Source organism: Carettochelys insculpta, chromosome 27 (assembly GCF_033958435.1).
Source record: "Carettochelys insculpta isolate YL-2023 chromosome 27, ASM3395843v1, whole genome shotgun sequence".
Taxonomy (NCBI): Eukaryota; Metazoa; Chordata; order Testudines; family Carettochelyidae; genus Carettochelys; species Carettochelys insculpta.
In genome coordinates this window covers 3028015-3055753 of record NC_134163.1, presented here as the reverse complement: position 1 = coordinate 3055753, position 27739 = coordinate 3028015, and the positions used below count along the sequence as shown (strand labels likewise).

The 27739-nt window shown below is 54.1% G+C and overlaps 1 protein-coding gene and 1 pseudogene across 1 annotated transcript; both read left to right on the top strand.

The window, feature by feature from the left end:
* The first annotated feature begins 667 nt into the window (after positions 1-667).
* LOC142002504 (U2 spliceosomal RNA) lies at positions 668-843 on the top strand (annotated as a pseudogene).
* An 18024-nt stretch (positions 844-18867) lies between these two features.
* On the top strand, positions 18868-27439 carry LOC142002468 (uncharacterized). The gene is made up of 3 exons (XM_074978610.1): positions 18868-18974; positions 19075-19277; positions 24447-27439. The coding sequence occupies exons 1-3, from the start codon at positions 18895-18897 to the stop codon at positions 25937-25939; spliced, it is 1776 nt and encodes a 591-aa protein (XP_074834711.1). The 5' UTR covers positions 18868-18894; the 3' UTR covers positions 25940-27439.
* Positions 27440-27739: the final 300 nt, after the last annotated feature.

The following is a 27739-nucleotide window of genomic DNA, read 5'->3' as shown; positions in this document are numbered from 1 at the left end:
CCCCTGAATGACAGGTACTGGAGGCCTGCGAGGTCAGTCACTATTATGCTCGACTGATGCGCAGGCTGATGGTGTCATTCCATCACGTGGTCCAGGGACATTTACAAAGAGCATATCATGGGCCATCACCAGTACTGTGACAGCTGATTACCAAGCTCCTTTGGCTTTTTCTTTTTTTTTTTTTCTTATTTTATCTATTTTTTTCTTTTTGTATTTTATTTTTTTAAAAATCATTATTTTTTTATTTTTTTTCTCCATGGCACTTAATGGGTTGGGGAGTCTTATGCACAAAGATTTTCTTTTTTTATTGTTTTTCCTCTCAGGGATTGGCCAAAAGGCCGATATTTTATATTGCCTGCTACCTGTAAAACATTCCCTCTTTCTTCTCTCAAGGACTAGCCAAAAGGCCGATATTTTATATTGTCTGTTACTTCTAAAATATTCCCTCTTTTTTTTTTCCTACGGATTGGGATTGGTCAGAAGGCTGATATTTTATATTGTCTGTTATTTGTAACTGTGTTTTGTCTATCTGAGACTGGACGGGTTCCTTTTGCAAGTACTAAGATACTGTTTACTGTATACAACGCTCCATAACCTGGTCTGGTTTCTCAGATGATATATCCTTGTGTAATGTTAATTTGTCATGCTCCTTGCTGTATTTAAAACATTCCCTTAATAAAACTCATTTAATCTGTTCTTATCAGTTTAATATCTGATACGTCCTCTATCTGAGGGCTATATATTAAATGGATTTTTGGAACAGGAAGATGGAATAGGAGCTTGCTCCATCCACTCCACGCATCGACCTGGTATTGCAGTACTTCCAGGAACGGTGCACCTCCCTTTAGAGGGAATACTATTGTTAAAAAAAATAGAATTTAACTCTAAAGGTCTTGGTTTCCTGAACTAAAAAGAGAGTTCTCTGTACACGTATTCATTGAGAGAATTGTTTATGCTCTTGTACACGGGTTGTGTGTCTATTAGCTCAAGAGTTTACAGTTACCATATAAATGACTGTTTTAAAACCTCCTAAGAGAGCACTGAAATACATTGTGAAAGAGAGGAAGCCGTGCTAGTCTATACACTATCAAAACAAAAAGCAGTCAAGTAGCCCTTTAAAGATTAGCACTATTCTTTGAAGTGCTACTTGACTGCTTTTGTTTTGACAGTGAAATACATATTTAGCATCTCTAAAAGCAGTCAGATGCATATTTAGCCCCTCATTAGCAAGCACATGGCTGGGGCACTTTGGAATTGCAGCGCTGGTCTAGATGGGGGTCCTTTTCCAAAGAACCCCGGCAACTTCAAAATCCCCTTATTTCTATCAGCAAGTAAGAATAAGGGGATTTCCACATCTGCACCAGCTGCACAGTGCGAGGCGCTGCAATTTCGAAGTGCTGCTCCCCCACTGTACTGAGAGACCATTAGTAATCTTCGAAATGGCTATTTGCATGGCCGTATCGAAGTTTTGGGCTAGTGTAGACATGGCCACTTTGTTTTATGTGACTCTTGTGTTGGCAGGGGAAACGTTGTTATATTCTGTTCTCATAGAAGCATTGTTTTGTACATGAATGCTTACTGATGCTCCCATGAGGTTCAATATTGTATTTAGCATTGTTAGTGAATCCTCCTTAATTTTCTCATGAAATTCAGCATTGTTTTGTTACTGAAATCCTGTTCATGTTCTGTACAACTGAATAACTCTACCTCCCTGTAACTTCCATCTTGTTAATAATCTATTGGTACTTTACCTCCTGCTCAATAGGGAATTACCAGAGCGGAATGTCATATGGGCAGTAGGAATTCAGTGTGAGCTGGAGGAGTGGATAAGGAAAGTATGAGAAACTCTCCCCTGGTTTGTTGGGAGAGGGGGGTGAACAAAGGAGGACAGAGGTATAAGTATAGCTCACTTCTTGTTGTAAGGCGCGCACGCTTTGAGGAGAGATCCCCCTGTGCCTTTGGCATGCCAAATAAAGATTCTTCTTCTACTTTCGGTGTGGTGAATTAGCTTTGTGCACCGGGCACGAACTACCTCACTGCCCACTCAGGTGGCAACAGTTTTTGGCGTCCCTGGGTGGGCGATCCTAAATTAAAGCCTTGCCTGGACTGGCTCTTTGAAGGAGGCAGCGGAGGACGGTATCTGATTTCCAGCGCGCACCGGTGAGCTTAACGGGGAACTCGGTGTCCAGAGTCCGTGGCCCTCCGACGAGAGACGGCACAAAGGTGCAACGCTAAAATGTAGCAGAAGAAGAAGGGACAAGGGACAAAAGGGGCGACGGTGTAGAACCGGTCCTCTAACGACTCCTAAGGTGTAGTATTTCTTTTTCACAGGTCCCAAAGGCGAGGTACCGCGAAGGATGAAACACAAAGACAAACATAAAGACAGCAGGGGACCAACAGTTCTGAAGACTGAAGGCCCTGAGTTTATTATTCTCACAGCTTTTATAACCAAGTGAGAGCACATTATTATGAGAAAAGCAATCAGCTACAATTCAACTAGCTCAGCACATCTATCTCTAGTAAAAGCACATCGTTCCTCCCAGTCCTTGAACATGAACTCTTAGAAAACACCTAGTTCAAGCAACACAGCTCCCCTGTGGCTTGCCTCCAAGAGAGCAGATGTTTCGTTTGCAAAACATATTATGTTGCTTCAGATGCTAAGAGTCCCGCTGGGCCTGGGAGATATGTAGGAGGGAAAGGCAAAACTCCTTCACTAAGGGGCGACGGTGTAGAACCGGTCCTCTAACGACTCCTAAGGGGCGACGGTGTAGAACCGGTCCTCTAAGCAGGTAAGACCCAGTTCCTTTTTTTGGGTGGAAGGAACTTCCGGGACGCCGGACAGATATTGTGATCTGGGGCACGATAGAGAATGGGGCAAGGACAGGGTACCTTTAAGGATAACACCCCTTTGGGTTGTGTACTGCAGCATTGGAAGATCGTAGGTGGGGACCCAATGAATAAGTCTAAAATGAAAAAGCTGTGCACAGTAGAGTGGCCACAAGACACCTTAGAGGGACAAGAGCGGTGGCCACCAGAGGGATCCCTGAATTATAACACCAGATTGCAATTGCTTTTGTTTTTACAACATAATGGTAAATGGGAGGAACATATGTATGGACAGTGTTTTGAATAGCTGAGGAACAGATTAGACCTACAGGGTGAGTGTAAGATGGACAGTAGGAGGGATACTCCTAAACCTAATAATACCTCGCCTGTAAGCCTGAACCAGGAAACCCCTTCAGCCCCTCCATCCAAGCCTCCACCTTACGATACAGAGGCTGGGGTGTCAACCCCTCTGCCAGCCCCTCCACCAGCTCCTTCAACTGGCCTGTATCCCCTGATCACACAATCAGTAATTAACCCAGGTAGGGGGGACCAGCAGGGAACTGTATTCTCATTATAGGGCCACATGTCTTTTAACTCGGTAGATCTGGTGGCTTTTAAGGCCCAGGCAGGAGAATTCTCCCCAAATGCAAGCCACTTTATTTTGGTTTTTGAGGGGTGCCTGCCTAGTCATAATCCAGACTGGATGGACTGTCAAGTCCTCATACGAACCCTCTTGTCGGAGGTAGAGCGGGGTCAAGTAGTGGCTAAGGCTAGGGAAGAGGCTGAAAGGAGAAGAGAAAGTGGGGGAGGCATGGCCTGGTCTCCAGAAGTTGTGCCCACAGTAGATCCTAAATGGAATCCTAATCAAGAAGCTCATTGCCATCTCCTATCTAATTATAAGGAATTACTTTTGCATGGCCTCTGTCAAGTCAGCAGTGAGGCATAATAATTGGCCAAAGCCCTATGAGTTAGTACAGGAGCCCAAAGAAAGCCCGGTGGCCTTTTTGCAACGTATTCGGGACTCGATTAAGCAAAACACTAGTGCAGATCCAGATGATCCAGCGACAGAGGCTATAATTAAAGGAATTTTTACTAGTCGGTCAGCCCCGGACATAAAGAGGAAGCTGCAGAAGAGGGAGGATTTAATGGGCATGTCCCTGGAACAGATCTTGGAGACTGCTAATAAGGCATTCTCCCTCAGAGAAGGGGAAAAGGAGAGAAGGCAAGTTCCATCCCCAGGATCCATCCCCAAGTGACAGTCTGACCTGCCCCTTCCTGCTCACAGATCCCCTGCAAACCCCCAGCGCCCACTCAGTCTTGTCTCCCACCTCCACCTCCCAGCAGCACATCCCAGCCGTCTGCACCATTACCCAAAGGGCAGGAGAAGCAGTTGTACCAGGTGTCAGGGGCCCCAAGGCTCCAGAACTCCATTTTGCTTAACAATGTTGCGTAAAGGGACCCATGGAAATGCGCCGCCTCATTCTTATTCTCACATTAACGTCAGCGCCATTTTTCGTGCATCAGCTACACTAGTAAGTGTGACCAGACTGAAAAGAATTCTGATGTTACATTCATATCTTAATATATTGGGCGGGAGGGGGGTTGTGACTGTGCTGTCCCCGGACCCCACCTGTTTTCAATCCTCCCCTGCAGAAAAGGGGTCAGGAGGCCCTGAGACAAAGGCCCAAACTCCTGGGACTCTGGCGCAAAGCTCCGCCCAGGGGCCGGCAGCACGTTGGGCGGGGCCCGACGCCATTCTGACCGGAAAGCGCAGAGAGACGAGCACCTCAGCGGGAGAACTGGAGCTCCAGCCAGACACTGGCACTTGTGGGTTCCGCCCCGACCCAGCCCAGGGAAACTGAGGCAGGGACCGGGGCAGCTCTGCTGCAGGCCGCCGGCGTTGCTACAGCGCTGAGGTCCCTCAGTGGACACAGGTGGAGTTATCGGCACCGAGACCCATGTGAAAATCCCACCAGGCATCTCTCGGTGTCACTAGGGGCTCGCGTGCTCTGAGCACGTGGCTTTAAATGAGACGCCCGGGGGGGGTTAGTGTCAGTCTGTCCCTTCCAGATGATTTTAACGTGTTCGTGTGACGCTGGCTCACCTGCAAAGCCGGCGAGGAAGAGAGGAAAGTCCCCGCTTGCTCCAGCCTCCTCCTCCGTCTCCAGCGAGAACCTCCGGGGTGCGCCGGGCTCCCCAGCCCACTGCAGAGCAGCCGGGAGACAGGGGGCAGAAGGGCTCTTCTGTGGGCCGCTCTCCCCGCGCCCGAGGGACGCCCCCGGGACTCAGCTCCGCACTGAGTTGTGAATGAAAAGCCCCGCGCAGCGCGGAACAGCCCCTGTCCCACGTCCCGGGTCCCTCTCCGCGTGGCCGGCCCGGCCCCTCTGCGCACCCCAGCGGCAGACCGAGGTGGAGAGGCAGCTGGTGGCGTGGGAGTTCCTGGCTGAACAAGAGCGCCTCCTGCTGGCCCGGCTGGGAGAGCTGGCCCAGGAGATCGGGCGGAGGGAAGAGAAAAATGCCACACCAGCTGGGAGAGGAGATTTCCGGGCCCAGCGCCCTCAACACACAGCTGGAGGGGACGTATCAGCAGCCGGTGCTGGAACTGCTGCAGGTGAGAGGGCACTGGGCATGCCCAGGGCTCTATTAAGGAAAAAACTGAAGCTGCAGGCCCATAACAATTTAGGCAGAAACTTTTTGGAGATATTTTAAGTGCACACTCCAAAATCTTCATTAGTCTGTGAGGGGCCACAGAACTTCTGGTTGATTTGAAGTACTTACATCTTAGGTGTACACTGTTGTTGTGTGCTCCATAGCACAATCCTGGACTCTACCAGCATCATTTCTGCCCACAACACTCCCAATGCCCCTCAGAGTCCAGGTATTCAGTGTCACCGCTAGTTGGGACCAGTGGGAATCGGGCCTGGATCGCTTATGGTGGGTAAATGCCCCGACAGGACTACCAGCAGCGAATTTGTGCTTCACACTTATAAACCAAGTTACGATGTACTTCAGGCGGCCGCCCCTGCTCTTCTAGTCGGACGATGGCCATTTATTTCCATGTTTCCACAAGAAGATGGAATTTGCATGATTAACTGCTCCTTTGCCCATAATCTGGTGCGGATACAAGGGCTGGTCATTAACAGTCCAGTCCATCATGGCATTCCTTGTATTCGGCCCGACTGCGGCTCCCTTCACTCGTGGGTGTGTTGAGGGCAGCAGATGTACAGGGAATCACCAGCTCCCGGGGTTGCCAAATGACATGTTCAGTTTATAATAATGAACAATTATAGGTAGATGGTGTTTCCAGAGAGCCCAAGTCATGTTACAGACACGGCCGTTTACTGTCCCTTCACCTCAATAGATGGCACCAGGGTAGTGGTGGGCAGTAGGGGAATTTTCAACTCCTACTAAGAGAATCTTTGACTCTACCCACAATACCCACAACCAAGTTCAGTCTGCACGGCCCGTTTATAAGATTCATGCATTTTTCTGCAGCCACCTGATTGTGTAGATTAATACTCCATCTACAACAGGTTGCAAAAATGGTTACGAGCTCAGCCCTGAAAATTACTGCAGATTTGTGTAGCATTTACAATTCTGAACAAATTGCCTCCTATTGTCTGTATTGTAAATGTCAGTAAGAAGGCTGTGATTGTGTATTAAAACTTTTACCAAGATAAGCTATGGAGATAAGTTGGTGTTTAACAGAAAGATCACATTACAAATAAGCACTAAATCTGTCATCTGTTTTACAGTCTTACGAATGATAAGATTTTCTAGAGTGTACATCATTACCACTTCGATCAATAGTCCTTTTTAAAATTAAACTATATAAAAGAGAACAATATTAAATATTCATTTGTCATCATTTTAGATATAAATTGTCATCAAGGGTCACATTGTCACGGGAATTATCTTATTCAAACCTACAAAAGTCTCATTTAAATAGAAAAATCTGATTGATTTTTTTCAAAGTTTTAACAGAATAGCTAGTAATATAATATCTAGTAGTCTCGTAGTATTATTTCATATAGAACATGGATGGAGACTCATAAATCTATTTGCCCCATGCAGGGTAAAATGAAGAAACCAAAATGTGGGTGGAGGAGGTGAAAGCGAAGAAAGAGGAAGAGAATAAAGGGAAGACATTGCTTGCTACAACAAAGAGACGTACAGACTTTTGTTCTTGGCTGACAAGAAGGGAAGGCAGGGGCGCTGCAAAGGATATGGATACATTAGTGACTGTGACCCCGGCTTCAGAGGCAAGTGATACCTGAGAATTAGTAGGCAGCAGTGACATTGCCAGTGGGGAACCTAAGTAGAAACCTGCATTGAACAATCTGGGAATCTGAAGTTTCCAGCTGATCTAGGACAGTGGAACGTGTGGGAAGGTTTGCGTGAATACTTTTGCATGAAAGGGGTAAATCAAAGTCAGCACGTGGATGGTGACTTTGATGCTTCTGAGGGAACATTCCCCGGTGAAGAGTTCAAGCACCGGTCTACGACAGCATTGGTTTCTCCGGAACGACACCATAGTGAGCCAATGCAGTGCGAATCATTCTGTGCACCTTGTAAGTAATTTGCAAATGTGTACGAAAGTGCACAATTAGCGACCAACGGGGACTCTGGCTGGAGACATGCAGCCAGAGACTTCAGTCGCCATGAAAACAGTTCTGTGCATGCAAAGCCAATGGAAACACTCTTCAGAAGAAAACGCAGTGCTGAGTGCATAGACAAGGGCATGATAGAGCAGTATGAGGCTGGAAAGAAATACTCACGGGCTGTGTTTGCACTGAGCCCTAGTGCGACAGTTGGATGCAAATAAGCAGCCTCAAAGATGGAAAATGGCAGCTTATTTTGCATATTTGCACAGCTAATGTGTGTATTCATTAGACTAATTTGCATCTTCACAGACAAAATCAAGCCCTGTAGATGTGGTTCTTCTGGCAAAAAACCCCTTTGTTGGCAGCCCCTTATGCCTGGATAAAATCAGGTACAAGGGGCTGCTGACAAAGGGGATTTTTGCCAATAGAACCATGTCTATGCTGCTTGATTTGTTTTGCAAAAATGTAAATTAGCGTAATGAATATGCACATTGGCCATGTTAATTTGCAAATGAGCCACCTTTTGGTATTTTGGAGATGGCTTATTTACGTCAAACTGCTGGCGCTCGGCCTCAGTGTAGACACAGCCGCTTCTCTTCTGCAGAGGATGCTCAGGGTGCTCAAGACGCTTGCATCCAAAGGCCTTGCTCTTCGTGGGCGTGATGAACTCGCGGGATCTGTGCACAGTGGAAGTCATTTGGGGAGCCTTCAGTTCTGAGCAGAATATGATACATTCCTATTTTGCTGGTTTGGTTGCCAGCCCCGGGACAGGGTTATCATGTTTGTACTTTCAGAGGACACCCCTGACAGACAGCACAGCTGCTTCCGGATCTACCAGCTCTCCTGGTGCTGAGGGGTTATAGAACGTGACACACTTCTGCAGCCTGAGCTGGTAGCTACAGATACAGACACACTCCCGCACAGGGGTGTTCTCTTTTTTGGAGGTTCAACTCTGGCACCCCTAGAACAGGAGAGCTGGTCGCTCTCTAGTTATTGAAACCCAGGGGGTTAGTGTGTGTGTGATGACATCATACTGGCAGAAATCTGGTCGATTTTCACTTGTTTTATCATTTCAGCATTCACTTGGAGCTATTTAAAAATGAAACCGAAGGGCAGGAGTTCCATCATCACCCAGCAGGATTGCAATGAGGCTGCAGAGGAGTGTCTGTGTGAAGGGGTATTTGTGAGCAGCAGTCGGGGTTGGAAAACGAGGTCTTTCCTATTACTTCAGCAGTAACAGCCTACAACAAACACACAGTCGTCCTCTTGGGATTCTCTCTTTACAATCTTGTTAAAATGCTGGAATGTCACCAGGTGATTCTGCGGCTGTTTCACCGTGTAGCCGGCTGTGTTCCCAGAATACAAGTACCGAAAAGAGTGTTACAAAGAGGAGGGAGAAAAATTGTTTTTCTTGGCCTCTGAGGGTAGGAGGAGAAGCAACGGGCTTAAACTGCAGCAAGGGAGGGTTAGGTTGGACGTTACGAAAAACTTTCTGTCAGGTTGGTCAAACACTGGAATAAATTGCCTGGGGAGGTTGTGGGACCTTCCTCACTGGAGATATTGAAGAGCAGGTTCGGTAGACACCTATCAGGGATGATCATCTGGATGACACCTGGTTCTGCCGTGCAGACAGGGGACTGGACTCGATGACCTCTCCCAGTCCCGCCCAGTTCCAGTGTTCTCTGGTTCCAGACTGAACAGTCCCTGAGTGGGGCGACCCCAGGGAATAGCTCAGAGGGGCTGGCCAGGGGCAGGACATCAGCCCTGCAGGGAGGCAATGGCTGTGGCAGTGACATCACACAGGCCTGGGGCAGGACTGTAGCACATTAGGGAAAACTGGGGGGTGGAGGTGGTGACCTCACAGAGAGACAGAGACAGCCAGGCAGAAAAGAGGTGCGAGGCCGGGATGAGCTCGGAGACCCCTGTGGCTTTTGCTTCAGCAAGTCTCCCCCTGGAGGTCTCTCTGTGTGTAGCCGGACAGCCAGCCCCCTCTCAGACCAGCATTGCTGGGAAAATAAGGGAGCCAAGACAACAGGGCACTTAACGTAAATTCCAGCGCAGCCTTTGAGGCTGTGAGAAAGCACAGGTGTGCTGCTACAATGTGCCTCTGGGAACATATACAATGATTAGGCTCACAGCAGACAGAGGAGCTGTGACAGACATGGCTCTTAGCCCCTACTAATAACTTGATGCACACACACTAACATCCCAGGTGGGAAATATTTACCCTAATAAAAAGGAATGTCCAGTAGTCGAAACTTATTGTTCCTCTCCCTTGCAAGTGTAAATTAAGTTCACACTACTCTTGCAAGAGCTGGCGTCACCCAGACAGACCAGCCCCAATTTGGCATAAGAAAGGAGAAAGAGAATACAGGACTACAGAGGTATAAGTATGGGACCAACAGCACCATAATTTTTGAGTGCTTTTCACTATCTATCTGCTGGTCAGATAAGTGACAGCCTCCCAAGGCTTCTGCAGCTAAAAGGGTCCCTAAGCCGTGTCCCTTATTCGTCTTTCCGTGGAATTGAGTGACCGATCCTGGCTTGGCACCGCTGGAATCGAGAGATGCAAGGAGGGTAAGAAGCACCCACACCTGATCTCCTATCTTTAGTGTACACATATTTTGAAATAGAGCTCTATACTTTGTTTTCTTTCTTTGGGATCGTGGCTTCAGTTTTGTAACTTGTTTGTGTGTGTAACATCTATACATTTAAATAAGTAGGCACTAGCAATTTTGTAACCACATGATTAGAATCTAGTTTAATAAATTTTGGTGACCGTTTATGCACAAGCCTGACTGTTGTTTCCCTGGGTTACTGTAAAGCAGCCAACACAATCAAAGAACCTCAGCCGTTTTTGGCTATAAAGCCTGGCCATTAGGTGAGAGTACTAAGAGCCTAGCGTTGAGTTGTGCCTCCTCCACGGGGCAAACTCTTGGGGTGCCTGTCAGTCAATCCTGACTGCCCACCGCGAAGGGACAGTGAGTCCTAGCGGTTGAAGTCACGGATGGTGTGAAACGGGCATAGCTGGCACCTCACCAAACATCCTTGGCCATCGGCTAGCACTGTGCGAGGGCTGAGCTTTCTGGTTGGCGTCCGCAAGCGCCTGGAGGAACCTCTGCCGAGCTTTCTCCATTCCGTCACGTGATTGGTCCTTGATTGTTCCTGTCCCTTACCAAGTGGACATCCCCATTGAGCAGGTGAGAGCCTCCGAGGGGTTGGGAACCTGCTCAGTCTGCTGCACCTGGGGCTGGCTGGATTCTCGGCCTGGCGAGCACTCGGCTAAGGCAGCAGAATGTCCCTCCCCACCTGGGGCTTTGTCCCTTGGAACCGCTGGGGCCATGGGGGTCTCTCCTGTTTGGTTTCTCTTCTCCTGTGACAAAGGCGAGATGCTTCTGTTTGGCCACAAGACATTTGGCAAAGAATTTTCACCCTGGCTGGGGTCTGACGTAACAAACTGGTTTGTCAGAATGGGATTTGAGGACAGAAAACAGGTTCCATGAAAACGTCCCCACCCTCTGGTTTCCTGGGCGCTGTCCCTGCCTCAGGGGCTGTTCCACGTCAGGTAGAAGAGAAGTCAGGACTGGTGGCTTCTCTCTCGGGCTCTGCCGTCACTTGCTGGATTGGACCCTGGGGTTGCTTCCCTTCTCTGTCCTTTGGGGTGCCCATGTGTCACTAACTCCTGGGCAGTGAGCCCAGGGGGGAAGGACTTAGATGACCTCTGTGACGGAGAAATGGGGGTTTCAGGGTGTTGAGTTACAAGGAATTCTAAACTTTACTCAAAGAATAAGAAGAAGTGGCCAGGGGAGGCTGGGAGTGCCCATGCAATGGACTCCTGCCAGGCTGGCACTGCCGCTCCCCACCCCTGTGGGGGGACGAGGGGCTGCTGTGGCCGGGGCAGGGGCGAGGAGGGACCGAGAAGGCCCGTCAGTGAGGGGCTGCCCTGACCCAGCCTCACCCCTGCTCCCTGCCGGATTCCAGGCTGGCCAGGCTCCTGCGGGTGCTCAGGAGGAAGGCTCTGAAGGTGGCTCCAGAGCCAGAGCCTGTGGGAACCAGCCGCCGCCTTCCCCAGGAGCAGAGCAGCTCCTCCGTCCCCGCGGGCGGGGAGGCAGCTCCCAGGCAGGCCAGGAGCTGCAATTGCCTGAGCTCCTGGCAGAGGCAACCCGCTGCCGGTGCAGGCGCCAAGGCGGGAGAGGCGGCGGTGAGGGCCGGGTGGAGCTGGCCCATCTTGCACCTCTGCAGGTGGGACCCAGCCCAGGAGGGGAGCCGGGCAGGGTGGCTCAGGGGCCTCCTGTGCGGAGAGAGACGCCTGCCCCAGGAGCCCAGCCCCCACCCCGAGCAGGACCTTCTGGTCGCCTCCGACCAGGAGCTGGAGGGTTCCACACCCAGCACCAGCCACTCCTCCATCCTGCCCTGGGAGAGCGGCCTCTCCTGGGTCTCGTGGAGCAGCGAGGACGCCCGCGGCAACTGCTCTGCTCCAGGTGAGGAGCCGGCTGGGCTGAGGGAGAGCTGGGTGTGGACTGGGGCTGGGAATGTCCTGGGCCCAGGGGCTCTCCCAGTGATCTGGGGGTGGGTCCCCAGCCGCGGTGTCTGGCCTGAGCCCCCAAACCCACCAACACCAGCAGCCGTCACACAGCTGCCCTGCAGCCGGGAAATGGGGGGTGGGGACAGCGGGTGCAGCTGCTACTTGGTTCCTGATGCTCCAGGGGAGCCGGCACCTCCCAGGGAGCCTGGGGGACACTCACCCTGCTGGCAGCTGGAGTCACCCTGTCCCCTTCCCTCCCGGCACAGGGCCCCCAAGGGCCTGCGAGGACAAGGAGGAGGGGGAGGAGGACGACGAGGAGGAGAAGGAGGAGGATGTCGAATTGTTCCTGGAGGACTTTGAGGAAGCTGATTTCCAGGACAGGTGACCTGAGAGCAGCTCAAGGTACAGATGTTCCCCACTTGGGCAGGACCTGAGTGTCCATCTCCTGGGCAGGGCTTTCCCCGGGACATAGGGTGGGGGTGGGGGGCAGCAGGGGGTAAGAACTGGGGAGAAGAGTCAGGAGAAATTCTGACCTGGTCACGTGTGGGCAGTGGGAGCGAGGGGCTGGGGGCAGCTGGGGCTGGGGAGGAGGAAGGGCCGGTTCCAGCTGGGGAGCTGGGAAGGTGCTGGAGGGGCAGTTCTGACAGGAGGGGGAGAAGGCGAAGGGGCCGAGCTGGGCAGGACCCCGGGGAGGGAACCTGTGTGCTGGGCAGGAAGCAGGTGGAGGGGCAGGGGGGTGGGGGGATCCTGCTGGCTGGGCAGGCGCTGGCGGTGGGGCTCCTCATGGAGACTTGTCAGTGGGGCCCGAATCTCACAGGCTCCTTTGTCTCCTCGGGGTCTCACATGAGATCACTGGAGACGAGCCTGAGGACTCTCCCCCCAGCGCTGTGCTGGCCAACGCCCCCAGCACCATGGGCAGCCTCAGGTACCGGCCCCCTGCCCTGCCCCCCAGCTCCCTGCCCCGGTGCTGCTCCGGCCTGGGGCTGGGCGTCACTGCCCCCCCTTCCAGGTGCCCCCCAAGGGCAGCTCCCCTGGCCGAGGGGATGGGCGTGTTCCCTGTCTCCAGCCTGGGCTCCTCCGTTCATCCCAGCGATGTTCTGGGGCCGGGGGAGAGGCTCCCTCCTGGGCTCAGACCCAGCCGAGCAGCAGCGTGCAGGGAAGAGGGGCTGTCCCTGCCCTGCCACTGTCTGTCTGAGCGGCCCTGGCGCTCCCCGGCCCCTCGAGGGACCCGGCTGATGTCGTTGCTGAGTCGTTGGGTTCAGAGCCTCTGTTCTCCCCACGGGTGCCTGGACCCCGACTGTCACCTCCGTCTTCCAGCTGTGTCCCCGGCTCTCCCCCAGCTGCACCCTGCAGCCAGCCCAGCGCGGAGCAGGGCAGCCAGGTGAGCTCCTCCGTCCAGCCAAGCAGCAGGGCCCAGCCCCAGGCCGGACACTGCAGGCGACGCTCCCCCTGCTCTCCGCTGGGCTTTGGCTTGAGCTGCCGGCCCAGACAGCGGCTCCGGGATTTCCCTCCGGCTGCTCAGTGGAACTGCAGCCAGCCCCAGAAGGGACGCGCATGTGGGGGAAGCGCAAAGCCGGCCCAGCCGCGGAGCTGGTGCCCTGCAGGGAGCCCAGCCGGGAGAGAAGAGGGGGAACGCGAGGGCGGCTGGAGGGAGGAGCAGCGGGTCGGGAGCCGGGAGAGGAGAAATAAACAGTGACTGAGAGCGGCCGGCTGTGCGCTGGGTGGGGAAGGGTTTCCAGCGGTTCTCTTCCTGTCCTGCTCCGCTTCACACTCCCCTTGGCCAGGATCCTCTCCTGCACCTGTGCGTCCTCCCCAGGCCTGCCCCCAACTTCCTGAGCCAGGTCACTGCCAGAACCCTCTGTGCCCTCCTCCCCCTGCCCCAGGTCACAGCTCCCTCCCAGACCCTGCACCCCTCGTGTGCCCCTCCCCCACCAGAATCCTCTCTGGAGCCCTAACGCCCTCCTCAGCCCTGCACCCCAATTCCCTGCCCCAGGACACACCCATCCTTCACCCCAACTCCCTCTCCGGCCTAATAGCACCTCCTGGACCCCACACCCCAATTCCCTCCCCTGAGCTCCCTCCCCCTCCCAGAGCCCCGCTCCCTCTGGAGAACAGCACAGCCCTTGGCCAGCTCTGAAAATCTCACACTGGCCCCATCAGAAATCATTGCTCACCCCATGGCAGCAGGTGAGCTCAGGGCTGGGGGAGGCCAGACTCCAGCCCCGCCCCTCCCGCCTGAGGAGACTGGTTTGATTGCTTGTGTTTCCTGGCGCCCGGCAGTAACACCAGGCAGGTGCCTCAGTTTCCCTAGGCCCAGCGTCAGTGCGTGGTGGTGATGGGAGTTGGGGTGTGATGACGTCTCACAGGGAGATAAGGGGAGTTCCTGCTCTCTGTAACCTGGGCCATCAGGTGAGCCCTGTCTTCCTTCCCAGGGAACAGGACGAGGGCGGGAGGAGGGGCCTGGCTGCTGGAATTGGAAGTGGCAGTTGGGAGGGGGTCAGTCTGGTCAGGGTCACCATCTCTGGGTTTAAGGCAACGGCTCCCAAACTTTTCGGCATCACACCCCACTTTTGATTTCTGAGACACCCTCGCGCCCCACCCCCCCTTCTCTCCCATCATCCCAGCCCCTTGGAACAGAACATTCAATTCACCGTTTGAAACAAACACAAAAGGTTGAGATAAAATGTTATTTAAAATTAAAAATAAGCACAAATAATTGTCCTTGGCCCCTTGTGGTTGCCTGGTGCAGCCCCAGCTGACCAGCTGCCTGAGCCCCAAGCCAACCACTCGCCCACCCTCCTGAGACTGCACTACCAGAGCTACCTGCCCGAGCCCTGCGCTGCCAGGGACAGCCACCCACTCGCCTGCCAGCTGCCAGGGCCAGCCCTCCACCTGCCTGCTGGCTGCCTGAGCCCTGTGCTGCCAGGCCCAGCCACCCACCCACCAGCCACCCACCCGAGCCGCCCGCCCCAGCCTCATGCTGTTGGGGCCAGCCACCCACACCCTGCTTTGCCGGGACCAGCTGCCTGAGCCCCCCAAACTGGCCAGATGCCCAAGCCCTGCAAGCTGCCCCCCCCGAGCCCCTCCCCTGCCCTCCCACAAAGCCAGACACCCCCAGCCTCCCATCTAACCCCCTCCTCCTCCCACCAACCCACACCCTCTCATTGGCAGAGGGCAGCCAGCTCCACATGGGTGTTTGCCAGCTGACTGCTTTTTACAGCGGCTGCGCCGGGTCCCCGACGTAAATTGGCAGGGGCTGAGAGCCAGAAGCAAAGGCCGGCTTTTCCTTCAGGTGGGGGGAATGACGGGGAGCAGGGCCGGGTCACCTCCCATCCCTTCTGGAATTTCTTCACTCCCCCCAGTTTAGGAAACCCTGGTTTAACCTTTATGGGCTTTCATTCAACACACACATCCCCCCGCCAAAATAAAAGCTGTGGTGGAAGGTACGGCCACATGACCTGTAATTTCCTTCTTGAGGTCCAGGAGACACCTAGATAATCACAGACATGGGCCCTTTGGCATCCTATGGGCCCCAGGAAGAACCAGCACAACGCCCCCACGTCAGGGAGCACAAGGCCTGATGCACCAGACGAGCCCTAAGGAGCCGAGTGTGGGAACCCCTCAGGGGAGCGCATCAGCCACTTCATGAGCTGCCCGACACGGGCTCCAGACCCAGTCCCAGGCCCAGTCCCAGCCCCAGCCTTGAAGAGCCTGACTCCATGGCAGGAGCTTTTTGTCAGTCACTGGCTGCGCGAAGCCGCCTCAGCACAGAATGGTGGGGCTGCGGATGGAGGCGTTGTCCCCACGCGTGGGGGCGCAGCATGTCTGGGGCACACACACGAGCAGAGCGTCGATAGTTCCTGGGCCCACCTGGTGCCCAACGCACCTCACCCTGTTTGGGCCAGTTTGACCTTTTTAGCCTTAACACTCAGCCCTGCCTCTCTCATGTGCTGGGAGAGAGCTCAGAGGGGTCCAGGTGTCCTGCCCACGAGGCAGAGAACACAGAGGGTCAGTGAGCACAGGACTGGGCCTGGCCCCAGCCTCCCTGCCCCACTCGGGGGTTCAGGCCATGGCCCAGCACAGCCACATGGCAGCCCTGCCCCCTCCCCCAACAGCCAGGACTGAGGCCAGGGCTGCTCCTGGCCCCCCAGCACCACCTCCCGCTGGGGGTTCAGACCACAGAGGGCCGGGCCCAGCGCCAATGTGGTGAGCTGGGGGGTGACCCCAGCTCTGGAGGGTGGTGCCTGGGATGCTGACCCCAGATCAAGGGGAAGGGATATCCCCAAGGCACCACTTCTCCCTCCCTCCCCCAGAGCTGGGTCCACCCCACAGCACACCCTCTCCCCGAGAAAGCTCAGGTTGTTGCATGGCCACGCCCAGCCCCCCAGTCTGAAGTTGGGTTCGGCCCCCAAAACCCAGAGCTGGGGCTGAGGCCAGTGCCATATCCTGGCCCAGGTCCCCATGACACTCCCCACCCCTCAGGGAGCTGGGGTCAGGGACAGCCCCCACATCTCTCCCTTCCTTACCCCATGGTGAGGGCTGAGACCCCCAACCCACCCTGGGAGGGGCAGAGCTGACAAGGTCGATTCACTCAGGGTGGAAATGACCCATTATCGGAAGGACACTTGTCAGCTCTGCCCCCTTCCTTTTACTGGGACCCCCCCTTTAAATCCTCCTCTACCCACCCCCCATTCGTATACCTGACCAGGTAGGTCTTTGCCACCAAAGCTCCTGCTCCAAATTGTCTGTTAGTCTCTGAGGTGCCCCAGGACGGTGCCTGTTGTCTTCCAGTCACCAGCACAACCAGGTCCCACAAGGGGCTGGGCGGGAATCGCACACACGGAAATCCCGGCAACGCCGCGGCCGGACAAGCCCCACACAAGCGCCCAGCTGGGAAAGGAAATGACTAGAAATCACAGGAGTCCCGGAGCTCCCACCCCCCAAACCTGTCCTAAGCCCGGCCCCGCCCACAGCCTGTGTCCCCACCCAGAGCTCTCACAGCCCCGCCCCCCAACCTGTCCTGAGCTCTGCCCACCCCCCCCAGCCTGTGTCCCCACCCAGAGCTCTCACAGCCCCGCCCCGCAACCTGTCCTGAGCTCTGCCCCCCCCCCCAGCCTGTGTCCCCACCCAGAGCTCTCACAGCGCCTCCCCCAAACCTGTCCTGAGACCGGCCCCGCCCACAGCCTGTGTCCCCACCCAGAGCTCTCATAGCGCCGCCCCCCAAACGTGTCCTGAGCCTGGGCTCCCGGCGTTAGCAGAAGGGTCCCTCCAGGGATTGAGCAAGAGCTGAGAGGAAGGCGGACTCTTGTGGCTAACGGCCAATAGCGAGACAGGTTAGGGTTTTTTGGCCAATGAGAAAACGACATTGTCTCGGTCTAGCCAATGGCCGTGAGGATTGCGTGGATTGACATTCTTGTCCCACAGGGCGGTTTCAGAACGGGCGACCAACGGCAGGGAGGGCTGATCCACTGGTCAAAATCGGAAGGTGATTAGTCATCGTACCGACCAATGGCGGATCTGGGAGGCAGAATGACAGCCAATGGGGGAGCGGGGCGGGGCAATTCGAAGGCGCGCGGAACTGGGTTGCAGCAGCGGACGCTGGTTGCGGTGAGGCGCTGCCGCAGCGCTGGGAGTGCGGGTGTCGGTTGGCCCTCGGGCCGGGCCCGCGTTGGGCGGGGGAGGAGCTGGGCGGGGCCATTGACCGCACGAGGCGCTGCCGCGCGACTCGCGGGGTGGGGGGGCTGTGCTGAGGGGGACAAACACCCCCCCCGGGGCGCTGGAGCCGGAGGCTGGGGGCGAAGCTCAGTGTCTGGTTCCCGCCTCTCCCAGGGGGCGAGGCCGGAGGGTTGTTCCCCTCCCCGCCCCAGAACGTTCACGGCGGCGCTGGAGCGGCCCCGCCCGCGGGGGTGGGTGTGAGCAGAGCCCGGCGGTGCCCCTCCCCCCCCGGCCGGTCCTACCCGCAGCGACCGCCCCCCCGCCCCGACCAGGCCGGGCGCGGAAGGGGCGTTACTGCAGCCCCGGCCCAGCCCCAGCAGGAGCAGCCGCCGCCGCCCCGCCCCCACGTGCACCGGGGGAGCAGCGGCACCAGGTCCGGTCCCGACCCCGCCCGCGAGCCGGGGGGTTTCTCCACCGTCCGCCCTTCCCCCTCCGGCCTGTCTGCCGATTACGTCACTTCCCCTCTCCCGGCGCGGCCCCTGCCGGTGGCGGGCGGTGGGGGCGGAGTCCGGGGGAGCCGCGCTGGGACTCGCCGGCCGCGTGTGCAGCTCCGGCAGCGGAGGGGTTAACCGGGGTCCGGCGGGAACGTTCTGCGGCCGCTCCGCCGGGTCACGCGCTGCCGCCGCCCAAAGCCCCCCGCCCCCCGCCTCAGGGAGCCGCCGCCGGGTGAGGGGGGGCCGGACCGGGAAGTGACTCCACCCCCCCCCCCCCCCGTTTGTCGCTCGGACGCTCCGTGCGGGGCCCCCCCGCGCCAGCGCCTCCCCCTGCTCCCGGCCTCCCCCGCAGGGAGCCGCCGCCGGGTGAGGGGGGGCCCGGCCGGGCCGGGAAGTGGCTCCACCCTCCCCCCACCGTTTGTCGCTCGGACGCTCCGTGCGGCCCGCGCCAGCGCCTCCCCCTCCCCCTGGTCCCGGCCGGGCCGCCCCGTTCTCCTGATTTTCTTCTCCCTTGTCCCCCTCAGTGATTTGGGGTCCTGAGTCCATTGCACCCCTCCCCCCGCTGGGGATCCGAGAGCTCTGGGTGGGCTTGTGTCCACCCCCTCCTGGTTCCCCAGTGGGGCCGGGCGCTCGTCGCACGGCGCCTGTGCTCCCCCGCGGTGCAGTTCAGTGATCCTCATTGTCCCTTCAGCTGCTCCCTTCCTCCGGGCTTGTCCCCGTGGTGTGTCACTAACCACGTGACGTTTCCGTGGGACACACTCCAGTGCGCAGCAGTGCTGGAACTCAGGCCATGTCCGGAGAGAAACGAGGACGGATTTGGGATCTGACTTGTGTGAGGTGGTTCTGTGAGACTCGAGTGTTTCCCCAAATGTGCGTGTGCAGCACGTCTGCCCCAGGGAGCAAGTGTGGGGAGTGCAGAGCGGCTTCCAGCCCCATCTGCAATGTCTCCGTTGCTCTTCTCCCCTGCCAGGTGCAGAGCACCCACATCTGGCTCCAGAGCAGCCCTGGCCCTGCAGAGACAGAGCAAGGACATGGCGGTGGTGTCTGAGCCGGTGACCTTGGAGGAGGTGGCTGTGTGTTTCTCCCAGGAGGAATGGGGGCTGCTGACCCCGGGGCAGAGAGCCCTCTACAGGGAGGTGATGCAGGAGAATTACCAGACCCTGCTCTGGCTGGGTGAGGAGTCCTGTCCCCGGGGGTGTCAGAGGCTGCGTGGGCTCCACAGCAACTGGGTTGGGTTTGGTTCGGTTCAGGGTCCCTCCCTGCCCCTGTCCCCAGTGTCAGGAGTGTCAGCCCCAGGAATCACTGGCTCCCCTGTGAGAGACTCTCCCCTCCACGGCCCCTCCCAGGGGAAGCAAGTTGAGGGACATGGTAGTGGTGCTGCTCTTCCCATAGCCCAGGTCTCCATGTGCTTCCCCACCATCTGCCTTGGCTAGAGGTGTGAATGGAGGGGCCCAGGCAGGAATGGCGGGTACCAGAGGTGTGGGGTTGGGTCTGGCTGCTCTTAGTGCCTGCAGGGTACCCCTGGGGCCAACGTGCCGCACCCCTGCTGGCTCCTACCGTTTAGGGGGAGTTCTTGAACAATCAAACACAAACTCCCAGACACTATCAAAACAAAAAGCAGTCAAATAGCACTTTAAAAACTAGCAAAATAATTTATTAGGTGAACTTTCATGGGACAGACCCACTTCTGTTACACTCTGTTACCAAACTCCCAGACAGGCGCACCAGCTCTCTAATGTACAGTAGATTGCTTTCTGAGGAGTCACTGGTGGGTACCAGACACAGGACAAACCGGTTATGAGTAACGTGGGCCCCAGTTTGGATGCAGTGTCTCATAACACACCTCATCCAGCATCCATAACACACCCGTAGGTCTCATAACACACCTCATCCAGCATCCTCGGCTTGCATTGATACTGGGGGGTTTTGAAGATGGTTGGGAGGTGCCCAGCTAGGTCATGTGACACCTGGTGGGGCCAAACCTGGGCAGTGAGTTGTAAAACTGTGAAGGCAAAAGTGCAGCTAGAATCTCAGCAGGAGGTTGTGGGGGAGGCAGAGACGGGGGCTGTAACTAACACCCTCCAGCTGCACTTCTGCTAGTCTCCTTCCCACACCAAGGGAAATGCGCTGGGTGCGGCTGGAAAGTGAGTCAGCAACAAGCCCATGATACAGGAGGAAAGTGGTAAACCACGCAGAGATCCTGCTGCTGGCAGAGTAGAACTGAGGTAGTTGAGGGGGAGCCCAGCTGCAACAACAGCCACACCCCCCAGAGAGCAGCACAGCCAAACACTGCCATGGCTGGCTCCAGGAGTAGCAGCTCTTGTGGGTTGCTGGGAGGGCCCACCCAGCCACAGGCAGGCAGGGGTCCCAGAGCAGGAGCCTGGGCAGGATCTGAAGCAGCCAGCCCAGGACTCGCCTCACTGCTCAGATAACTTCCTCTGCCTCCTGCTGGTTCAAGTAGCGCATTAGAGCCAAAGAGCTGGAGGAACCAGACCCCAGCCAGGAGCTTTGTGGACAGAGCCCTAGGGGAGCCAGAGCTCTGCCAGAGCCTTTCTCTCCAAGTTCTAGTGACCTGCAGTCTGAGCCCTGCCTGGGAGCCCCTGCCAGCCCTCACAGAGCTCACGTTTTGAGTCGGGCAAAAACACAGAAGTCCTGTGGCACCTTTTAGACAAACTAATTTTCTGGAGCATCAGCTTTTGTGGGCAAAGGCCCAATTCGCCAGAGGCACCACGTGGAAATTCCAGAGGCTAGTAGAAATATACAGGCACAAGAAAAGGAGGGAGTCCCACTCAAGAAGAAGGCTGGAGTTAATGAGAGCAATTCACTCATGGAGGATGTGGCCCACTTCCAGCAGCTGATGTGAGGGTGTGAACAGCCAGAGCAGAGAAACTGCTTTTGTACTTGGTCAGCCGTTCCTGGTCTGTGTTCAGTCCTAAATGGATGGTGTCACATTTGCAAATGAATTGCAGCTCTGCAGTTGCTCTTTGAGGTTTGCTTTTGACATTTTTGCGTTGCAGGGTGGCTACTTTTAAATCTGCTCCTGAACGTACAGGGAGGTTTTGTATGTTACCTTTTCTGATATCTGATTTGCATCCATTTATTCTTTTACATGGAGACTGTCCAGTTTAGATCTGCAGGTGAATGAGCCCCGCTGGTTCAAATAAAATTAAAATATAAGTGGAGATACACATCTAGAACTGGAAGGGACTTCGGGAAGTCATCTTCTCCGGTCCCCTGCCCTCTTGGCAGGACCAAGCACTGTCCCTGGCATCTATTTGCCCCAATCCCTAAATGGCCTCGTCAAGGATTGAACTCACCACCCCGGTTTAGCAGGTGTGGTGGTGTCATTGGTGGGTATAGATAGCACGGCGGTTTGTCGAAGGGTTTGGTTTGTGATTTACAGTGTTGTGGTCTATAGTTGCTGGTGAGAATTTATTTTAGTTTGGTGGGCTGGCTGCAGGCAAGGACAGGCCTACCTCCTAAGGTCTTCGAGAGTGAAGAATCATTGTCCAGGATGGGTTGTAGATCACGGATGGTGCATTGGAGAGGCTTTAGTTGGGAGCTGTAGCTGATGGCCAGTGGTGTTCTGTTGTTTTCTTTGCTGGGCCTGTCTTGTAGCAGGTGGCTTCTGGGTACACGTCTGGCTCTGTCATTCTGTTTCTTCACTTCCTTAGGTGGGTATTGTAGTTTGAGGAAAGCTTGGTAAAGGTCTTGTAGATGTTTGTCTCTGTCTGAGGGATTGGAGCAAATGTGGTTTTACCTTTAGAGCTTGGCTGCAAACAATGGATAGTGTAGTGTGCCCTGGATGGAAGCTGGAGGCATGGAGGAAGCATAGCGGTCCTTGGGTTTCTGATATAGGGTTGTGTTTATCTGACCATCACTTTCGTGCACAGTAGTGTCCAGGAAGTGGATCTCTTGTGTGGACCATTCCAGGCTGAGGTTGATGGTGGTGTGGAAACTGTCGAAATCACAGTGACCTCTTCAAGAGCCTCTTTCTTGTGGGTCCAGATGATGATGTCGTCAATGTAGCTCAAGTAGAGGAGGGGCGCCAGGGGTGGAGAGCTGAGGAAGTTGTTCCAGGTCAGCCATAAACTTGTTGGATACTGTGGGGCCACACGGGTGCCCATTGCAGTGCCACTGATTTGAAGGTATAAATTGTCCCCACATGTGGAGTACTTGTGGGTGAGGACAAAGTCTCAAAGCTCTGCCACCACTTGTGCCGTGGCATCATCAGGGATACTGTTCCGAACAGCTTGAAGTCCATCTTCACGTGGGTATTTTGTGTAAGGGACCTCTACATCCATGGAGGCCAGGATGGTGTTTTCAGGAAGATCACCAGTGCATAGCAGTTTCCTGAGGAAGTCAGTGGTGTTTCAAAGATAGCTAGGAGTGCTGGTAACATACGGTCTGAGTAGAGAGTTCCCATAGCTGGACAAGGCTGCAGTGCGAGTGCCAATGCCTGAGCTGATGGTGCCGCCAGAATGTTCAGATTTATGGATCTTGGGGCTCTCGGGGTCTGTCTGTGTAGATCTGTTCCTGCGCTTTTGTCAGGAGTGTCTTGAGCAGACGGTGCAGTTTCTGTGTGTGCTGCTCAGTGGAATTAGAGGACAGTAGCCTGTCGAATGTGGTATTGGAGAGCTGCCTGGGAGTCTCCTTTTCATGGTCTGACCTATTCATGATGACGACAGCAGCTCCTTTGTCAGCCTCTTGGATGACAATGCCAGAGCTGTTTCTGAGGCTGTGGGTGACATTGCATTGCGCACGGCTGAGGTCCTGGGACAAGCGATGTCACTTTGCCACAATTTCTGCCTGTGCACAGAAACAGAAGTGCTCTAAGTGTAGATGCAGTCTGTCGTTTGGACCATCAGGAAGGATTCCATGCAGAATTCTTCTTCTTGTGCTGTAAGTGTGACGGTGCCTGTAGGGCTGTTGAGAGTCTTGTCAAAAGTGTTCCTGGAAAGTATTCCTGGCAAAATTGGGGTGGGGTTCCAGATCCCCACAGAACTGTGTCATGTTTGTGAGGGTGGTGGGGCACAAAGAGAGTCCCCAAGATAGGACAGACTCGTCTGCTGGGCTGAGTGTATGGTTAGATAGATTGACAATGTTGCTGGGTGAGTTACGGGTACCACTACTGTGGCCCCCTGCGGCAAGTAGGAGGTGAGAGAGTTTACAGTCTTGTACAGAAGAGCAGTGTGTGATGTAACTCTCCTGTCTCCTTTCAGTAAAGTCCAGCCATGCGGATGTTTGTGTGGAAGGTTGTTTATTTAGGAGAGGCTCCAGACTTGAGAGTTCCTTGTGATGTTTACCTGTTTGCTGCACAGGATGCTGAACAGGTGGTTCCTCAGGTCTGTGGGAGTGTGTGACCAGTCTCTCTACACAGTCCGTGCAGTGTGTCGGTTGCAGTGAGTTTTTCACCTTCAGTCCGTTGGGTGGGACGTCCATCCATTTGCACTTGGCGAGGAAGATGGTTTCTGTATCTGTGCAGTTTTTTTCATGTATTTGATGGATTCCCACGCCACGTGGCTAAATTCGGGGCCTGCCTGGTGCCAGGCATTGGGCGTAGCTGTGTTAGTTTTATCCACAAAAACAACAACAAATCGAGTGTCTTGTTTGAGTTGAGTGGTCCTGTCCTGCCCTGGCATGGGGGGGATGGAACAGGTCAAGAGGGAGGCTGAGTTATACCCTAGAGAGTGCAGCAGAGCACTCGGCTCCCCCAGGAATGAGCTGGGCCATTCCCGAGGCAGGGGTGAGGTACCTGTACCCCAGGTGAGTGTGTCATGGAATTTTGTACCATCCAGGGCCCGGCATGTGCCAGGTGGGGAAGGAGCCTCTCTGAGTGGGCGGCTCAGATCCTGGGGCTGGAAGACGTAATGGCCTGGACCTTCCTGAAAAAGATCAGCACTTGGTTAATTGCCCCCCAGGCAGTATTTCCAGTTCCCAAAGCTGATGTGATCTCTTGGGTGGAGCGAGGGGAGGAGCTGGGGGTCCCAGATCTCCAGGCCTCTGAGAAAGGGGAGATCATCAGCGACCCCCACACAGGTGAGCAGTCAGCTCAAGTGACTCAGAAACCGATTTCTGTGTTCTCCTAGATGTCACTTGTGCCTCTTCATCCAGAGTGACTGACCCTTCAGCCTGTCTTCAGCTCCAGCCAGAGGGTGGGAGCAGAGCTGGGGTCTGTCCTCTGGGGAAGGGTTGTGAGGAAGGAGGAGCAGCTCAGTTCATGTTATTTCAAGCTTTCCCTCAGCTGTTGGCTGCGTTCCCCCTTTTCTGTTCCCTTTCAGAGTTTTCCTTTCAGCTCAGCGCAGAGTGTGACACTCTTTGCTTCCCTCTGTGTCCCAGCAGGTGAGGTGATGCTGCTCAAGATTGATGAGAAGAATCTTCAGCTGGAAGAACCAGAGCAAGTGGCCTCCTGTGGGATGTTCCTGGGAAGCTCTGAAGGTCGTGTTTCTCAGAGCCCTGAGCACAGAGAGACCTGTGAGAGTCAGCGTAGCCCAGAAAGGCAGCAGGGAAACCATGCAGGGGAGGGGCAGGATAACTCCAGCCATGGAAGCAGAGGCATAAAACACACTAAAGAGAGCGTACAACAGAAAATCTGTGGGAAAAGCTTCAGTCTTAACAGTCATTGTATCATCCACACCGGAGAGAAGCCTTTTATCTGCTCTGACTGCGGGAGAAGCTTCCAACTGCGCTCAGGTCTTATTGATCATCACAGAGCCCACACAGGAGAGAAACCCTTCAACTGCTCTGACTGTGGGAAAAGCTTCAGTCGGAGGCCAAACCTTGTTGCTCATCAGAGAATCCACACAGGAGAGAGACCCTTCAACTGCTCTGACTGTGGGAAAAGTTTTAGTCAGCGCTCAAGTCTTATGTATCATCATAGAACCCACACAGGAGAGAGACCCTTCCACTGCTCTGACTGTGGGAAAAGCTTTTGGCGACACTCACACCTTCTCACTCATCAGATAATTCACAGAGGAGAGAAACCCTATCACTGCACTGCCTGTGGGAAAAGCTTCAGCAGCAGTTCAAATCTCGTTAGACATCAGAAAATCCACAGAGAGGAGAAACCCTTCAGCTGCTCTGTGTGTGGGAGAAGGTTCAGTGATGTTTCTGGCCTTGATCAACATATGAGAATCCACACCGAGGAAAAACACTTCCTCTGCTCTGATTGTGGGAAAAGCTTCAGTCGACACTCATATCTTGTTAATCATCGGAAAACCCACACTGGGGACAAACCCTTGTGCTGCTCTGACTGTGGCAAAAGCTTCTTGTGGCCTTCAAACCTTAAAAGTCATTGCAAAATCCACACAGGAGAGAGACCTTTTTACTGCCCTGACTGTGGCAAAAGGTTCAGACACAGGTCAAACCTTGTTAATCATAGGAAAATCCACACAGGAGAGAAACCCTTCAGCTGCTCTGATTGTGGGAAAACCTTTTGTCAGCAATCAAGTCTTATTTGTCATCAGAGAACCCACACTGGAGAGAAACCCTTCCACTGCTCTGACTGTGGGAAACGCTTCTCATGTTCCTCAAGTCTTAAAAGTCACTGCAGAATTCACACAGGAGAGAGACCTTATAGCTGCCCTGACTGTGGGAAAAGGTTCATTCAGAGGTCAAGCCTTGTTATGCATTGGAGAAGCCACACAGGAGAGAAACCCTTCAACTGCCCTTACTGCCAGAAAAGCTTCAGTCAGAGTTCTCGCCTTGTTGTACATCAGAGAACCCACACTGGAGAGAAACCCTTCACCTGCTCCGACTGTGGGAAAAGCTTTTGTCAGCGCTCAAGTCTTACTTGTCATCAAAGGACCCACGCTGGTGAGAAACCTTTCAGCTGATCTGACTGTGGGAAAAGCTTTTGACAGCACTAAAATCTTACAGATCAGAGAACCTACACCAGAGAGAAACCTTTCAGCTGTTCTGTCTGTGGGACAGGTTCCAGGAACGCTCGCACCTCGTCAATCATCAGAGAGTTCACAGAAGAAAAAAACCCAATGACTGCACTCATGTGGGTGATCTTCAGTGGCTGCATGGTGTTAAAGAAAAGATGTAACTCTCCCCCTCACCCATGCAGGTGCTGGGTCCGACTCTAGGATCCCACAGAGTTCCAAGTTCAGAATCCAATCCACAAGTATCCTTTATTGAGGTACAGAATTACAGCTCGAGCTGGGTGCCTCCAGAGAGGGACCCCGCCCCCCAAAATTCACTGACAATTATACTCTTTACAGTTCATAACACCGCCCATATCCCAGTCCAAAGTCCAATCCCCTAATTTGAGTAGGGGTTTTTACTACTCCTCATTGGATGATTCCATTGCTAAGAAGACAGTCTGTTGCTGGGTGTTTGATCTTCTTTAGGAGGCGGTTATCTCGACTCCCTATGTTCTTCTTCTTATTTCTACTTCGCAAACTCCCAATTAGTACAATACCAGCTAGTTTTCACTGGTTCTGCAGCTGCTGTCTTCAGCATTCTTCTCAGGTCAGCTTGACCCTGGGCCTAATGCTTCTGTTACTTTAGCTACTAGTGCTAAGCTAAAAGAACAAACCCTTTAAAATATGCATATAAAATTACCTATAAATGATTTTCCCATAACAGTGTCCCCCCTTTTGATTTTGCAGGCATCCCTGCCTACTCTTATTACAATTTGTGTTGCATAAGTATTTTACGATACCCTTGCACTGAGCATGTTAATATATTTTGCAAAAGCTCCCTAACACACGATACCACACAGCATAATATCATCAGTACAATAAGTACAGGAAGAAAGATTTAAATCAATAAACTAAACAAACCACTGAGCCATGAGGATAAACCCCATCCTGAAAACAGATCTTGTAACCAGTCACCCTCAGGGGGGGTGTAGACAGCCTGTGCTCCGATTCGGACGTGGGCTTCTGCTTTTACAACCTTTTCATAGATTTCATGACTACTGTCATTTACATACACACAACACCGGGATCCAACTAGAGCACAGACTCCTCCTTGGGAAGCTAATAGGTAGTCTAAAGCCAATCGATTTTGCAGGAAATATGTCCTAAGCTGTTGCACTTCTTTAGTTAACGTTTCTATGGCTGTTCCCAACTCACTAATTGAGTCCTCTAACTCAAGGGTAACCTTCTCTAGTACCATCTGGAGTCTTACAGTATACCGGCCTATGCATGCCATGGCTGGTGCTGTGAGCAGTGGGATTATGCCCAAGATGGAGCACCCAGTAAGCTTTCCCGGTGTAAGGGGGTTCTTTGCATTGCCCTCCAGTGCTTCGTTAAGACTCTGGAGAGTCTCCTCTCGGGATTCGACAGTAGTGGCTCGGATATTCCTGATCTTTCCCTTGGGCAATGTAGAAGATACATATAATTGGGGAACTCCATGAGCTACATAACAACTACCAGTCCAGTTAGCCGGTAGTACCTTATAAGCTTTCCGGCCACACACAAAATAATGTCCCTGTAAGCCCCAGTAAGGGCTAGTCCTTAGGGGAATACCTTCAATATTTAATGCTGCTTTACTAAATAGCTCATATGCTCCTAAAGGGGCTTCCCATCCTCCTCGTTGGCTTCGGGTAGGGGTACCATCTAAGTTACATTCTCCGTAGGGACCACTGCAAATCCACCATTGGCCTGGTATATCAGAAATATTAA